General features: G+C 38.1%; 1 protein-coding gene across 2 annotated transcripts in view; it reads left to right on the top strand.

The window, feature by feature from the left end:
• Window positions 1-17,748, top strand: part of CLVS1 (clavesin 1) — a 115,119-nt gene that overhangs the window by 25,087 nt on the left and 72,284 nt on the right. For both annotated transcript variants that reach the window (XM_072328558.1, XM_072328559.1), the window contains one exon: window positions 9,522-9,696. In XM_072328558.1, coding sequence (XP_072184659.1) covers window positions 9,522-9,696 — 175 coding nt within the window. The remainder of the gene's footprint in view (window positions 1-9,521; window positions 9,697-17,748) is intronic.

The raw sequence follows: 17,748 nt of genomic DNA, 5'->3' as shown, positions 1-17,748 counted from the left end.
TCCTTTTGTGATTATGATATTTGAACTCATAACTCAAAATTGATTACAGCCCATTTTGTCTTCTGATCTTGCACAGTGGTCATTTTGAGAAAAGGTAAAAGGATCTGTGACTGCTTCTAATTTTTCTCTGCAAGATGGAATTTCACATTTTTGTTCCATGGTAACTTCATCTGTTTTGAGAAAGTCAGTCTGAACATAGTTGTATTTCTGAATGAACTGGGTCAGTCTCATTAATTTGTTCACATTGTAGATTTGGAAAAAATGTCCACTAGGCTTAATGTGTGGTAGAGAGGCATTCTAAGCCCAACTTCTTTCTTTTTTTCCTTGAAATTCTCTCAGAAAGCCATATTTTGCATCTTTGAGGTGTCAGAGAAATCCCATACACCCAAAGACAGCTAACTTCCTCACTTGTAAAGCAGGATGTGGCTGTGCCTCTTTTGTTATAACAATTTTTTGTTATACTCACCACCATTAATTTTTATAGTAGCAGTAAAATCCACTGGTAAAGATCTTTGTCTTCCTTTAGGCTGAACTCTTTTGCTCTATTACTGTCATTCATGCAAAATAACACCTAGTAAAAGACCATTAAAGAGCTGAATATACTTGATTTCAGTATTTCCCCTTCAAAAGGAGAAATGCCTCACTCACTGGTGTTCTTACAGTGGCAGTTATCACTCATATCTTTCATACTGTCTGTATAGTTGATTTCAATACTATCTCCTAAGTTTTCTCCTACAGTGTGCTGTGATCCAGACCAATGTTTTCCACAACCTTTGATTTCTACTTATTAGTCAAAAGATTCATTGGGTTATGTCATCTATTTTCTTGGTTGTCAAAATGAAGAGCTGTGTCAATGGAATTCAGTTCACCCAGAATAACTACTGTCAGATGCTTTTGTCACAGGAGGTCTGATGCCCAGTGAAGTTTGTGACAAATCTGGAAAATGTTAGTAAGAAGACACATCTTTCTTTTTCTAATTCCACTGGTAACCTTTAATTTGACTCATCATTCTTGGTTGGATTGCATCACATTTTATATCTTGTTAAAGATTTGATGAAGTCTGGAGTCTTCTACAACTACATCTTGTTTGTCTTTTCAGTGGATTTCTGGAAATAAACAAACAAACAAACAAACAAACAAATAAATATTTGTGCTCTTATGGGGAATGAAGATTACCATTAATTTCTTGACTTTCTCCAATGATGTTGCATGAAGTATAATTCACTCAAAAGTGGCTAGGATGAAAACTGCCTGTTTTTCTTGGTCTGAAACTGCAAAGCAGTTTCTTTCTGTCCAACAGCACTTTTCACTACCGTCTCTATTTCATTTTTTTTTTTTCCTAGTCATCCTTCTCTCCTTGGTTAAGTCATTATTGCATTTTTTTATTATTATTTTTTTCATTATTTCCTTTTCTTTTGAGGAGATCTGCAAATAACTTCTTTTCTGGACTGTTGTCTTATGAATCTTTATAGCATATATTGTGAGTTCTCCAATGATCATCTCTGCATCAACAATATCAGGTTCCTCTGTCTTGTCAGCATTATCAAAGTTGTCTATTGTTCCAGTGGGAAGCCTCTTTGATATGTAGTTCTCGACACATCTTTTCATTTGATTATAAGAAATTCTTTGAATATTTTCATGTCTGTCTTTTATTGGCCCTCAGGAGCTTCAACTAAAATAATTTATAACTTTTCGTGATTGACATCTCTTTTGTACATATTTTTAAAGTCTGCTATTTTCTCTGCCTAGATTTGGGTACAGCATGAACATGGGTGTATACCTTTTCCTGATTTAATAACCATTAAATTTGAAGAGTTTACTAAAATAGGCTTGTGAGTCTACTTTTTGCAACTTTTTCTTCTCATATCTGGACATTAACCAGTATCTCTGAAGAGATTCAGCTTTGATTATTTTCATTCCATGATGGTGTCCCACATGGCTTCATCAGTCTGTTCTCACTGTTTTAGACTGAGGAGTTCCAAGCCTTTTAGTAACGTGATTCTTTTGCATCATCCTCTATACTATGACATATAAAATGTTATTTTTACAGGGGAAAGATTGTTAAATCTGGAAATTTAATGTTCCCAATCGTTTTGTTTACAAATTGTTTCTTTGCTTTCATTAGCACTGCTATTCTATTTAATTCCTCCTGAAAGGAGAAATAAAACGTGGTCATTCTAGTTCTCCATGACACCATCTGGTGATACCACAACTACTCTGTAAATGTGGACATATCCATTTATAAGGCATGTTCTTTCAGTTGAAGATTCATAAACCTTTCCCACCATCTTCCCGTGAATCATTTCAAGATGTGCCACTGCTGCAGTCAGCTACAGCCTTTCTCTGCGTGCATTCATTTCACATAGGCCAAGGAGCATGTCACACTCTCTTAAAAAGGTCCATTGGGATGTCTGCTGTATTTTTATATTTCTTCTTGATGCTGTACATTTGTTAGGGCCATAATGCTGAATGAATGCCACTGTCACAAACAGTGTCTGGAATGTCATGCATAGAGCTCTACCCCTCTTTCACTCTCAGTTAACTCACTATTCACCATTATGAGGACAGCTCTGTTCTTCCTACTGGGTTGATTCAGCCTACTACAGTCTGCTCCTGACCATGTCAACACTCTTGATTATACAGTTTTCCTGCAATTTCTTCCATTGTGTTTGTCCTGTAGAGTCAAATCTATCTTCAAAATGGGACCCACCAACAGCATATTTTTCAAAATACAAGCAGTTCTCTCAGGCATGTTTTGATTCTCATTTGTCAAGCATGCCAAATTAATGCTACCTGCAACTCTAATGATAGGAGATGGAGGTGGACCATCCCTTGACCTTAGGCTTCATGGTGATTTCAGGTTAGGCACTAGAAGGAGGGAGGTGACATGGTACGTATCTTTCGTGTTCATTAGACTGTGGTGATCAGCTGAAACTTCATTACCTGCAGACTCAAGCACAGAGCAGGAGTCTGCTTCTCAGCTGAATAACTAAAGCTTTTCAACACAGAGAAGGAAGCAAGTGCCTGAATGAACTTTCAGGCATTCTGCTACATTATTCAGAGGTCTCTGGATTGATAAATACACCACAAGTACTCAGTGTTTGAACATGCATGCACAATAATATCATAGAATCATAGAATTACCCAGGTTGGAAAAGACCTTGAAGATCATCAAGTCCAACCATAGCCTAACCAGTACCCTATATAACCTTTGTAATTCTGAACTCAGTACTTTCAGAATATATATGCATTGGTGAGCAGCATTATTTGATTCTACCTCTACTGTTTGATCTAGTCCTCATTGAGGTCTGCTGTGTGACTGCTTGCAAACCAAAGGGCCAATTAAATAATTTTGTTGGAATTGTCTGAGGTAAAGTAAGTAAACATGCCATTTAGTTAGCTTATCAAAAATCTTCTGGAGAAGAGTAGTATAAAAATATTTTTAGTAACACTAACAGATATTCCAGTGATTTCTTGCCTTGAATGTAAAAGTGGCCTTGAAATTTCATGCAGATAACAGGATTTGTAAGTGGCAAAATGATACCCTGCAATAATATTTTTTCCAGGCATAGACAAATGGTGAAGTGATCAAAATAAATTAAAAAATAAATGAAATGTTGTAGGCTAGTAAAGATTAGCAAAAATTGTGGAAAAACAATGGGAATAATCTAGAAAAACAAAATTTATTATGAAGAAAATATAAAACCCAATGAAGTCTAAGTCAGTGTAAGAGCATTGCATTTAATATGTGGCCACATCTTGTATGCAGATCCTTCATTCTCTCTTATCTATATGCAGCTTCTTCTGGGTTTTCAATTACTGTTAACCTTTTAAGAAAAACATCAAGTCATTATGGACAGCACAATTAAGAAGTGTACTTACCGTGCAGTGGTGGTCAGAAAAGTTAATAAGATGTTAGGCTGAATTAAGAATGAGACAGAGAATAAATAGGAAAAGATAACATTCTTTTATGTATGATATTCCAAACTCACCTTGGATGCTGAATTCAATTTACATTGCATTATCTCAAAACAAGGGAATATAAAAAATGCAGCATCCCCCCAGAAAAGAGCAGTAGAAGAAATTCATTAGAGTTATGAATGAGTGAGGTAATCACATCAGGACAGAACAAAATGTCCAGGACTATTTAAAATGGAAAGATTTTAAAGAAGTAGTGCAAATATACGTAGAATTATAGAGAGAGAAAGTGATTCAATAGACACTTAATCAGTAATGTCATTTGTACCTTCTTATAATAATAGAACAAAGAAGCTGTATAATTGCTTTCTGCAGTTAGACAGTAGCTTCATAATGTTCAAAAGGAAGTCCTTTCCTTTTCTGTAATGAAAAATTAACTTGTGGAACACAACGATGCAAGAAATTGAGCAAATAGCTTAGTGTAATTCAAGAATGGATTGTAGTGCTGGGAGGCAATAAGAAAAGGCTATGCAATCACACAGAATAAAGTAAACAACTCAAGCCATCAATCCTAAAGCTTCTACCCATAAGCTATTCATGTGACAGCATTCTTGATGTTTCATCATTACTACAATTATGTTTTGAAGAAACAGCGTCCTCACAACACTGATAAAACCAGAATAGTCTGAGACAGTATCCTGAGCTGTGATATCAGTTTGTTCTCACGTGTCATCTCCTAAATCCCCAGCAGTGGATATCACTAGCCCAGAATCACCACAAATGCACTCTTTGTCATCTTCTAATGGTCACTCCAGGGAAAATTGTATTTGAGATTATCCATTCATATTACTGCAGTTGCTCTGTAATATTGTTTTTGTGAACATGTTTAGAGGTGGTAGTGTAAGAGATTTAAGAATCTGCAGATTATTGTGACGCAGTGCCAGCTTTTTACCCAGCAAGCAAAGGGAAGAGTGAATGTCACTTCTCATTTTCCCTATGTAGGTCCCTTTGGTCAAAGCTGGTTGTGCCAGGGGTCTGAAGAATTTCACCCTCTGCACTCCCAGTCACAAAGTACAGAGGCTGTGAAAGTCCCTGTTTCTCAGCTGAGGTGCACATAAGGAAGGGTCGTTGCACAGTCACATTAACATCAGGGACAAAGTATTCATCTGGCAAGTGAGCCCACAGTATGAATGAGTGTATGTAGGAGGAGATTTGTAACACAGGCTTGAATGCAAAGCGTGCATTTCAGGGTTTATTGGTTGCTATGGAGTTCAACTGAAGTAGAAGGTGTAGGCAAAACACCTCATAGTACTTACATAGAAGAACCTCAGGCAGAAATGAAACATGGTGAATTTGTCCGTATTTTAAAGAAAGCAACTAAGAGGCAATTTTTGGATGATAAAAGAATAAACTTATTTTCCTGAAAACTTCTCCATTTCTCCTTCATTGGCAATGGCAGAGGCATCCAACTCACTCCAAGGATGGATTCAAAGCCAGCCAGATTTCTGTGGGTGACTGGCCTCCATTCAGTTATACACTAAGCAGTGAATTTCTAGCACTGTTAAACATAGTGCAGGTCGCATCTTAATCTATTCCATTCTTTGCACACAGTACATTGCTGGACTAAGATCTTCCACAGAAAAAGGATCATTACACTTCTCTATCCAGACTCTCATCCTGGATACACAGTTATTTGGGAACCTTATTTATAGGCTCACACTGACACTATCTGTTCACTAAAAAACAGGAGTTTCACTCAATAGGAATTTCACATTCACATATTTCTACATCCATTGAAAAATAAAAAATCTGTTATTCATATGACAAAGAAAGGGGTTGTGACCTACAGTATAAGAAAAAAAATCTCATATTGTTGAGTATAGAATTTCTCATGTTGGGAACCAGGAAATTATTCACGTTTTTGCAGCTAATGTTTTCAAATAGCTTTGAATTGTTCTACAGAGAAAGTTACCCTTGGCTGGTCAAATTATTTGTTATGAACATTTGCTGTGAATGTAATCCATTTTCTTTGTAAATCTTTGACAAGTCTTGCTAATTTTTGAGCTCATATACAATATTCACATCTCACACAGATGAGACAAGTGCTTTTCAGCATGAGACAGCTGTGAGCTCCTCTGCTCAGCTGTTCATCTTCTCTGGTGCACAATCAGTCAAGTGAGTCACCAAGTTTATTCATGATTCTTCATTATGCAGTTATTCTTCCTACTTATTCTCCAATCAGTGGCTAACGAGTCCTGTACAGCTCATACATGGAACTTTTTTCTCATCAAAAGTCCATCACATATAAAGATCAAGTCCCACAGTGCTTGGACTGACTACCATCTCCTTTCACTGATGGAAAGGTGGGGTAGCTACAGGGACTTGTTATGAACCAATTCATAAATTGACTTCAAAAGCCAACACTGACTAGATTCCAAGGATTCTTCCATGCACGCCATATTTTGACTGTTTATGGGAACAATTCAAAGTATTTATTTCCTTCTCCACCAGCATCAATTCAAGGTCAGGCTGGAACTGTCTCTGAGCACCTGATCTAGATGCAGGTGCCCCTGTTCACTGCAGGTGAATTGGACTAAATGGTGTTTAAGGGTCCTTTCCAATTAAAAAGATTCTATGATTCTACGATATTCAGTGTTCATATCTCCCTTTCTAAATCTTTCCTTACAGATACTTCAGTTTTGGTTAGCTTAGATAATTTGAGGTAACCTGCCCATATTTTTCTGCTTCTTCTTTCCAATTCCTCTCATGCTTTTCAGTCCCAGTAGAAATACTCCTGGCAGCACAGTGACAACTTGTCCCACAGCTAGAAGCTAAGGAGGCATTTCTGCTCTCCATAGGTGATTTATTGTGGAGAGGGAACAAAGCAAGTCATAGTCTTTTACCTGACTTGTCGCATGATCTCATGAGGCCCCATCTTGGTTAAGTCTTGGGCCCCCAGCACAAAAGATGCAGAGCTCTTGAAGAGGGTCCAGAGGAGGGCCGTGAAAATGATCGGAGGGCTAGAGCTTCGACTGGAGATGAGCAGGCTATGAAGGGGCCACACTGTAGCCTTCCACTGTTTGAAGGGAGTTTATAAATGAGGCTGATCAACTTTTTTTTACATAGGTAGATAGTGATTGGATGAGGGGGAACAGTTTTAAAGTAAAGGAAGGAAGATTTAGGTTAGATGCCAGGGGAAGTTTTTTTACTGAGAGAGTGATGTGATGCCAGCACAGAGTGCTCAGAGAGGTTGTGGATGCTCTGTCCCCATAGATGTTTAAGGCCAGGTTGTATGGAGCCCTACACAATCTGATCTAGTACTTGATGTAGCAGTTGGCAACCCTGCCTACGGCAAAAGTTTGGAACTTGTTGCAATCTGAGGTCCGTTCCAAACAAGGCCATTCTGTGATTCTATGATTCAGGCAATCCTAACAGTTTCACCTGCCAGTATTTCTGCAAGTTTATATTTTCAACTATCTGAGTAATCCAATTGATTTAAATGTTTGAAACACAGCCTGTGCTGAACTGTTTTAGAGTGAGTAAGATCAAAAACCATCACTGATGTTATCTTCTCAGAGATCCTTGCAGTGTGTCTTATTTGACTTATTTACCAGCAGTTCCTCACCTTTATTTTCCAGGTATTCCTTCAAACAGGCTGGTGGCAGAAAGATGCAAATAGACCATTTAATTTCCCTGCAATGTCTTTATCCCCTTTAAATGTTCCCACTGCACCCTGGTACTCCACCGAGCCTTTTGATTCTCTCACAGCCTGCTTACACCTCTTATAATTAAGTAATTTCTTCTTATTTATTTTCATGTTATGCCTTTGGCTAATCTCCCCACCAAATCCCTCTGCTAAGCCATTCTCAGTTTTGTTTTACATTATTGTGCCATATCACTAGCTTCTGTTGGGCTAACTTTCCATTTTCCACAGGATATTCCAAGAGCCTCTTTTGTGGCACCTTCCCATTCAACCAAAGCAGATAGGACCTTTCCCTTCTTTCTTCCTTTTGTAATTCAGGGGCATGTGCAAATCTTTTGTAACTCATTAATGGCTCACTTCAGCAGGCTTCATGCTGAATCTTTAGAGCACCTTATACATTTCCTTTTGTGTAATAGTAATTTATTTAACTTTTTTTTTTTTTTTTTAACTCTTTTACTTTCTTGTGAAGGAGTTAAACTGGAAGGGGGTGGGGAAGGAGCTGGAAAAGCGAAGGGAACATTAAGCAAGGAACAAAAGAGATGGACTAATAGAAAGTGGTTCTGTGCTCATGCATAGAAAATGATTTGGATGCAAATCTGTCACACAGCTGAATGATCTGTCTCAAAGCCTTAAGATTAAGGAGCAGAGGGCTTCAGCCTCAAGTGGCACTCTGTCTGATTTCTATCCAGCCCCTGCATTCAGCAAACAGCAGGCCAGCAACTGCCCACCTGGAGGACTTCTGTGCCACTTCCATGTCTCCTTGTACTCATCTGAAAAAGAGCCTTTGTGTTGACTTTATGTCATTCATGGTGTCTTAAAGCTGCAAATATGGGGAGGTGGAAGGGATCTAGGCAGGGAACAACCAGGTTAGTGACATGTTGAGGAAAATGGATAAAGTATTTCCCAGGCAAGAAATTTCTACTGAAAGCATGGGGAAATATGGGTGGGTAATTTTTTGATAACCCAGTAGTAATAAGAGACAGCTAAATAAAGATCTGAATTCCTAAGCACAGGCTCTGAAAGGAAGATTTTTATCATTCAAATATTTCACTGTTATTTTGAGTGGATAGTAAAAAAAATGCTTTATATGTGCTGTTTTCATGAAGCATTACTGAAATAATTATACAGCGTTAGAGTTAGAAGGGTCATGAATCATAGAATCATAGAATGGTTTGGGTTGGAAGGGACCTTTAAGATCATGTCGTTCTAACCCCCAGCTATGGGCAGGGACACCTCCCTCTAGACCACACTGCTCAAAGTCCCATCCAGCCTGGCCTTGAATGCCTCAGGCAGGGGCATTCACAACTTCACTAGGCAACCTGTTCCAGATAGGCCTTGTTGTGCAAAGACTGGGATCATTCCTGCTACGTGAGTAGAAAACTAGGCAGTCTATTTGTAACCACACAATTTATATTAGTATTGTATGGACTTATTTTCTTTTTTTTAGATATTCCTCTTTGAAGTGGAAAGAGTAAAAACTAATGAAAAAACTGGTAGAGTATATCCAAAGGAGCAGGGATTTAAATTGATAGCCTGAATCTCTTTCACTTCACCGCAGACAAATATTTTCCCAAAGTAGCTTAACTAAATTCTATTGTAAGGTATGCCAGAAGAATAAAAAAGATTTAATTCATGGTTTATTTTGTCCAGCGGTGAACAGAACTTATCACATCAAGCAGAGGAATGTGAGCTTCAGATCTGGAGCACTTTAGTAACACCTCTGAAATAACTTTCTTTTCAAAAAGTATTTCACTAGAAAAAGGTTGATTTTCCATCCTTCACACACACCCCATCTGCAGCAAAGCTGACTATCTGGAGGTTTGAAGATAACTGCCACCATTGATTTGGTTTCTTTCTTTTTTCTTTCTTTCTTTTTTTTTTTTTAATGCTTTGTCTTTAGGAACTCCTTCATAGATATCCTTCGGGCAATCCTACTGTCCTTGGAAGTGCTCATCGAAGATCAGGAACTTCAGATAAATGGCTTCATTTTGATTATAGATTGGAGCAACTTCTCCTTCAAGCAAGCCTCCAAGCTTACACCATCTATCCTCAAGCTGGCCATTGAAGGCTTGCAGGTAGGTGGAGGGCACCATGTGTCTGCATTTTTTGTTACTGCAGCCAGAGGTACATGCCCCAGCACTGGGCAGGGTGCAGAGGCTGTGGGAGACAGTAATCTAAAACGCTTGTATTCAATTCACTTGCAGCATAGATTGTTTTTCAGATGTTTCATTTTCATTGTCCTTTGCTTGCCTTTTTTGTTTGTTTGTTTGTTTGTTCTTTTCCTTTCTTTCTAGCTGTAAATCATTGTAACCAAAAGATATGTGTTACTTACTGCAGCATTAAGAAGGATGTTTAGAGATTTGGGGTTCAATCCACTGGAGAAATCAAGGGGATTAAAATTCATCAACATCTGCCTTCTGGAGCGTGCAGCTCACATGCAAGCAAAACTGCATGCAGGGGGAGGGCGAGGGAGAGGAAGAGAGCAGTTCCCTCAGCAGCTGGAAGTGTGTTGTTGTATTGCTTGCATAGATGTGTTTGAGTCAGAGAGAAATGAGGAAGAGGGAGGACGGGCTCCCCATTGTGCTTTCATTCTGACTGCCTTAATTTACCATACAGGATTCTGTCACATTACAGTTTAGATGCAGGGGCTGTGCATCCACTTGGTGCTTGCAAATAAATGGGAGAAAATTAAAACCATGGGCTGTTTCAGAGTTAGGGAGAAAGTGAGGGCAAAATAACTGGAACCTGATGGAACAACCAGAAGATAGGCATGGGCTGTGGTGCTCAGGGTGAACTTCAGCCATTTCCACTTGATTGTAAGTCCATCTCCTCTGTTAGAACTGAGTTGGATTTTTAGACTTGAAGTAGTTTAACATCACCTTATTAATAGTGGACATTTGATACAACCTCAGAACTACTCAGGTTGGAAGGACCTCTGAAGATCATTTCTTCCAAACCCTTTGCTTGAAGCAGGTCTGACTCCGACTTAGACCAGGCATTTCACATAGCTGCATATCTAAAAGGCAAGATTTTATAAATGATTGTGTTTCCATTTTATTTTTAGTACTTTTTAGGTATCCTGCAGTGATAATACCTCCACAATAATCTTCCCTGGTGTGTGTATTTTAGATTTTAAAAATACACTAGAAAGAACAATTTGTTCAACTATTTTTTTGACTAACAAATTGCCTATAATTAGATCATGATTTTCTTTACTTTATGCTATTATTCAGAAATAAGGCAGAAAAATCTGCCAGTAATTTCTATGCTATGTTCTCCTTTGTAGGGAATTTTCTGCAATTCTAGCAAATTAGAAAGTCAAGCTGTGCAATTAGTCCCTGAAAGAGAAGGACAGTATCTTATCTTCTGATGCTGCTATCACTTCTTCTGCATTCCTTTACAGAATAACATTAAGTGGTTTAAAAAAAAACCTCCACTTAGAAGGAAGAGAAAGCCCATGAAATTCATAAGGGAATCAAATGTCAGCAAGATGTTCTTGTGTTCATCCAATCTGTTGTACTGCCAACTCTCTATCAATAGGCCAGTCCAGACTTTACCACATCCAGTTTCTGCACAAGGCACTGCAGTCTGTCTCTCTATTGAATGGGAATGAGGGGACATGTCCACAGCATGCCAGCTTTGGCTCTGAGCAGTGGAAAAGAGAGCTATTCCTTTCAGATGCACTTTTCCCTACTGTGCTTGTTCACAGGTGTTTCTTCATCACTCCCAGATGGAGAAGCCCCCAGGTTATTTGCAGTTGTTGGCAACAGTATGTTTCTGGAAGTATCAAGGACTAAAAACATCAGTACCAACCTTATATCATTAGCCTGACAACCTGTGCTGGGAAGTTTAACAAAGTTGACTTTCTTTATCTGATGGCTACGTATTTCATTTCTCATTTGAAGTCATGTTACTGCCTTCTGCAAGTTAAGCAGAAATATAACTTTCTATGAAATGCACAAGTATCTTTTTTCTCTAGGAACTGGTAGGATTAGCTAGTTGTAGGAGTTGTGAATGTTGCACTCCAGTTTATAAGGTTTGGGAGGATGTCATTCATGCTTGGTTTTCCTGCACAAGTTGATCCTTGCGGGTCCCTTCCAGCTCAGGATATTCTTTGACTCTATGACAAATATAGCAAGTGACAGGATTCTTTTCTAAAAAAAAAATGTTGGCTCTTATGTTTGTTGTTGAAGTAGTTTCAGAAACACTTTGTTTCATTATTATTTGAAAATGAGCTGACATGAAACTAATGTAAAATTTATTTAAAACGCAGTTGAAATGGAGGCAAGACCTAGATGCAGAAAAAGGAGTCACAAAAGGAGTTGCACTGGAGTTCATTGAAAGTAAAATGGTCAAGTTATGCTCTCATGAATTTTGATCATATCTGAAACAGATCAAGGTTGTTTCAGTTCCTTATTATGTCTCACATCACTGTGCACACACAGATGCTCAGACAGGCAGATTAAATGGATATTCAAATCCTCCTTCCTATGAAGAGATTTTGAGCCATATTTTATCCCACGTATGTCAAGTTGATGGAAGGAAAACAATTTTTTGTGGGGTTGAGCCTGTGTGTCCACATGTTGCTGTCTAAGTCAGGAAGTTCTAGCCTGTCTGTAATTTGAATGCTAGAACTGAACCATTTTCCCATAGCTTTGTGATACTCTCATTTGATTCAATATCTCAGTCCACTCTTTTGTGAAATACAGATCCACTAATAGTACTTGGTTACACTGTCACTTGGTCTTTCTCATTACACTATTTGAATTTCTTTTTGCTCTGTTTAAATTTCCTTGTTTGCTACTGACCACTGGCTTGAAAGCCTCTGGTAAATAAGAGAATTAGGGTGGAACTTTATGTGGCAGTTCCTTATGATCATAGGACTGTAGAATCATAGAATCATTTAGGTTGGAAAAGACCTCTGAGATTATCTAGTCTACCCATCAGTCCTTCACAACCATTCCCACTAACCCATGTCCCTCAGTGCTACATCTACGCATTTTTTGAACACGTCCAGGGACAGTGAATCCACTGCCTTCCTGGACAGCCTTTTCTAATGTTTCACTACTCTTTCTGAGAGTCCTGAATCCTCTCAGTCTAACTTAAGGTCATACTCTCTTGCCCTGTCATAAGTTACGTGGGAGAAGAGTCCAACCTCCATCTTACCACAACCTCCTCTCAAGCAGATGTGAAGAGCAATGAGGTTTTCCCCTGATCCACTTCTCCAGGCTGAACAATCCCAGCCCTTTCAGCCAATCCCCAAAAGACTCATGCTTCAGATCCTTCAAAGCTTTGTTGCCCTTCTCTGGACACTTTTTAGGACCTCGATGATTTTCATGTACTGAGGGGATCAAAACTGAACTGCAAGTGTTTCATTGAATGTAGCCTAGATGTGTACTGAAGTCCAGAGTTTTATTTATTGATTGATTGATTTTTGAAATATAAAAAATCTCTTTATGTTTTGCTTGGAGTATGTAGTTGCTTTGCCTCCAGACAGGGCTTATGGTTTTAGAGTAGATAGAGAAATGTTGTTTCTTCTGCCTTACACAATGGCACAGCTATATCCTGCAGCTTGTGTACCTGCTCACATGCATTCAGGCAGAACCCCACAGATAATCTTCTGAGTTGAAAGGCAGCAAGTTCTCCAGCAGTGTCCAGAAATACCCTCAAACTTTCTAAACATCCAGCACAAGCTATGATCTCACCTTTGATGAAAACAAAGCCAGAAGGCTACTAGGACTCAACTGAGTAGCTTACAGCAGAAATCAGATGCCTAACAAAAAGGCTGACTTGCCCCAAGCCTGAAAAGATAGTGAAATTAGTAGGATGAATGGTTATGTTTGTGGTTATATCCTGGACATCTTCATTGTTTGCTATTATTTTTCTTTGCTAATTCTGTAACATGGCATTGCAATAATGTATGTAAAGGCCATGACTGTTAAAACAGCCCTACCTCTATTCAGTGACACTGATGAATCACTGCAGGAGTGATCTTTATTTTCATATTCAATAACACTTTGATTCAAATTTCACAATCACAGTCATTAATAACTGTATCAACAGCAAACAGGGATCTGACCCCAGATATTCATTTCTAACAGCCTGGCAGAGGCTATGACCAACAACACCCACCAGGAGACTAATTAAAGTTCTTTTATTATTACAGTTATTTTTAAGATTATCTTCAGTTCATCATCATGCAGTGAAAACTGAATACTTTTTATAATATCGTTTATAATACTGTGTGTGAAAATGGAGGGAAATGAAAGAAAATGAGATTATTTTAATTTAAGAACACTTTAATTAGGTATTGGTACTGACAGGATTCTGAAACAAAAAGAAGAAACAAACAAACAAACAAAAAACCAAACAAGGGAAAACTTCCAAAACTTCTCTTAGAAAATTAATACTTAAGTTCTATTTATCTAGAATAGCACTGACCTGACATGGAAATCAAATCGGATAGTTATGCTAAAAGTTTTGTTTGGGCATTACTGGATATTATCTCACTTTGAAATCTGAAATGAGATAACAGATTAGGGACAATGTAGCATGCTTAGAATTATGTGGTGCTTTTCAATCTTTAATATAGGGTGCAATTTTTTTTAAATGTAAAGTTGTTTCCCTCCTACTGTAAATATGTATACTGAGAAACTTCATGTCAGGTAGCTCAGAGAATGCTTGTCTCTCAACACTGTTTTGTACAACCAAATATTTTTCATGCTGTGCTTCAGAAGGAATAAAGTACAAAATGCACTGAAGTGCAGGCTAGAATGTAGCACTTATTGGAAAAAAGTGTAGTCCAGTATCATGGCAAAAGTGTTTTTTGTTTGTTTTTCTAAATGCTAGAGCCAATATAAGTTTTTTCAGTGACTTTTTTTTCCTCTTAGAACGATGTTATTTTGTCAAGACAGAAGTATTATGTTAAAATATATTTGTTTCAATATATGTGGTTTTTTTAATGTTCTGCAAAATAAATTGTAAATATGCTTCCTTTTTAAACAAAGTTCCAACTGAAATATTAAAATACGTAATGTTCCATTTCATTATGAATGGCAAGAATTGCTTGAATTCCTTCTAATTTGTTACCAGTTCTTGTTTATTTGAAGTTGAAACCATGCTGAGATTATGGAATAGTATTTCAGATCAGCATGTCATGTTTAACAGGCATGACCAAGTCTTTGATGTTGTCTAACTGGGGATCTAAACAAAGCCCAGGCAATGACCATATACTTGGACACTTTGCCAGACCCTCTCCTCTGCAAGCTTGATCTTTCCTTCACCAGCCCTGGAGCAACACATTTATACATGGAAAGCTGAGGGAGGTGTGATCTCAGAGATGGCCTTTGTACTTCCAGTTGAATTCTTTATGAATGGAGTGAAGGAAGCAAGCTCTGAGGGACCTTACACAGGAAGTGTAAGACATCCTGTCTTCCATAGAGTTTCTAATCATAGCACTGCTGTTACATGACAGTTTAGAGTGGGAATCTACACTATAACAAGCTGAAGAACACCCTAAAATGTTTATTCCAGTTTTGTCTTCTACAGAAACCTGTAGTGTAGGGAGAAATCCATCTTTGCTATAAACCTACAATGCTGTTATGTCTTGTCAGGTATTCGTAACAGCTTATATTAAGGGAAAGATGCAGAGCTCTCTGTTGTTGCCTGCTGATGGTAGAGCAGCTCAAATTCTCAGAAAATGATGCTGGGCAAGTAAAATCAGACATAAGAGTTGTATACACTTGCCCAGAGAAGTACAAGTAAATGAACTTAACATCTAGTGCAAAAATCAAGGTAGATTGTAAAACAGTATTTCTCATTGACTGCAGACTCAGACATCACTCATTCATCTTCTCAGTTTCTTGTGAGGGATTACTAGTCAGGACTTGTTGCATGTCTGCAGAGTAATAATGATTTATGGAGCTGAGAATCAGCCTTTTTTGCCTTCCCTTGTCAGTTCAGTACAATATTTACATCAAGGTAGACTGGTTTTAGTTTTTAAATTCAGAATTTAGATACTCGTAAAAAATGAAGGAAATCTTTACATTTTGAATTTTACACAAAGGCCTTGCCATTATCTTTCCTAGGAGAGCAAAAACTGAAGGAAAAAGAGATATTCTAGACTGGACCCTTAGACATGAACAACTGTTTCTGGTAGTGACCAGAGAACAAACAATTCCTTCAAAAATTGTACAAAAGCAGGATTTTCCTGTCACCTAATCAGCACCAACATCCAGTGATGTTCATCATCTGGAAAATGGCTACAACATCAGGAGATGTTGTAAGATTCTCAGCTTCCCAAACATTTTACCAAAAAGCTTGATTTGAAATCCACTACTTGTAAGAAATATGTGCACATATTTACACAAGTATTTGGATTAAACCATTTGCAATACAAGCACATTAAAAGCATATACATATATATTTTTCCATTAAATGCTTTCTCAAAAGTTTCAAAATATGTTCTTTTTTTCTTCAATATTAAAGACCTTCATGTTAAAGACCTTTAAAGACCTTTGCTGGACTGCTGAGCATGAAGTCACAGCTAATAATGAGCACTTAGTATCCATTGAAACAAGGTCAGCTTGAGTCATTCCAGAAATGCTCATGTTATCTGTCTCCAACAGCTGTTGTGATATGCAGAGTGAGTACTCTCTGAGCTGTCAGTAAGTGTGCCTTTGAAATTTTATGAGATCAGAAAAGGGACTGGCTCATTATACGTAAAATAAAGGTAGATAAACAGACTTTACTCTCTGCAAGAGAAGGCCTGTGCTCTTTGTGTGCCCATCGTCTCTAGGGAGTTGGCAGAAACAAGGAAGAAGTAGAGTACAGTGGGCAGTAGGTGCCTATTTGTCACATGAAAACTGGAATTAACTACTTAGTAAAATTGATCAGCACAGCTATGTTTGCCAGCTGGAGGCTTTTGGGCTTTTGGCTCTGGGTGAGGATAAGCTGCAACTGGGACAGCTCCAGGAGCCTGTGAGTTAATAGGAAAGACTTTTTTTAGATATAAGTTTTATATTTTAGTAAAGGTCTCATGGAGTTTGTATTAAGAGTGAGATAGGAGGCAAATACTCTATCAGTTCTGGAAAGGAGACAGAAAAGTTTGCAATATTATGTGTTGCAATAGGTCTGCTGGAAAAAAATATGTTTCTTACTGGCAGCCAGGAAACAAGCAACCAGAGTTGACCTAGTCATGCCTCAAAACTTTGCATGAATTTGTGCAAAAGCTTTTTATATTTGATCTTGAGTCTTGGTCGTATGTATTTCTGAAATCTTTTTTCCTCATATAAAGCACTAAAACAGGCAAATTCACATGCATTAATTTATATTATCCCCCTCCTCTTTGTTATCATGGAAATTCAGGAGTGGTGCTGCTGTAACTTTCCTTTACTTCTTTTACAATACCAAAAGCTGTTTCTGAGTGAAAGCATCCTGAAAAGAGTGCTTACCACAGACACCTTCTTATAAGAAATTATACTCAGTGTTGTTGTTGACTTTTTAAATATAAATGTGACACATACACAAAACTAGATCAGAAATAATCATAAAATAGAACACATGGAATGAACACATAAGCATCATTGAGTCCAATTCCTAAGATGCAGTAGTAACATTTCGCTGAAAGCTAAATGTAAAGAGAGTTGGAATGGGTACTATTTTATATGACACGTGGAGTGGTGATGGAGGCACATGTGGGTAGGGAAACAGAAGCCAGTGCAAGAGGTGAAATGACAGTATGACTGGAAACTGTGATATGTGGCATGAATTATGCCCTGAGCTCAGATAGATCAGGACTTTGCTTTCCTGGAGATTATCTGTGCTGTTTCTAACTAGCTGGAGTAAAATCCACGGTCTGTGAGAATGTATCTGCAGCAGTGTGAGATCATTTGTGCTCTTACACCACAGGCTTTCAATCCCTTTTTTAACACAGCCTTTCAGAGATGCTGTATCAGTGAGAATGGCCAAGGGTCTCTGGCTGCTGCAGTGCAAGAGTCAACGACTTGGCCCCAGTGAGACACAGGACTTTGTGTTTCCATTCTGCCACCCTAGGGAATGTAATAATTTCTGGTGCAAGTTTGGCAGCAGAGAGTTGCAGGCAGGAACATTTTAAACTTCTGTAACTG

This window comes from Excalfactoria chinensis, chromosome 2 (genome assembly GCF_039878825.1).
Source record: "Excalfactoria chinensis isolate bCotChi1 chromosome 2, bCotChi1.hap2, whole genome shotgun sequence".
Lineage (NCBI taxonomy): Eukaryota > Metazoa > Chordata > Aves > Galliformes > Phasianidae > Excalfactoria > Excalfactoria chinensis.
Note: the sequence above shows the minus strand (reverse complement) of the source record. Positions and strands in the feature narration are given on the sequence as shown.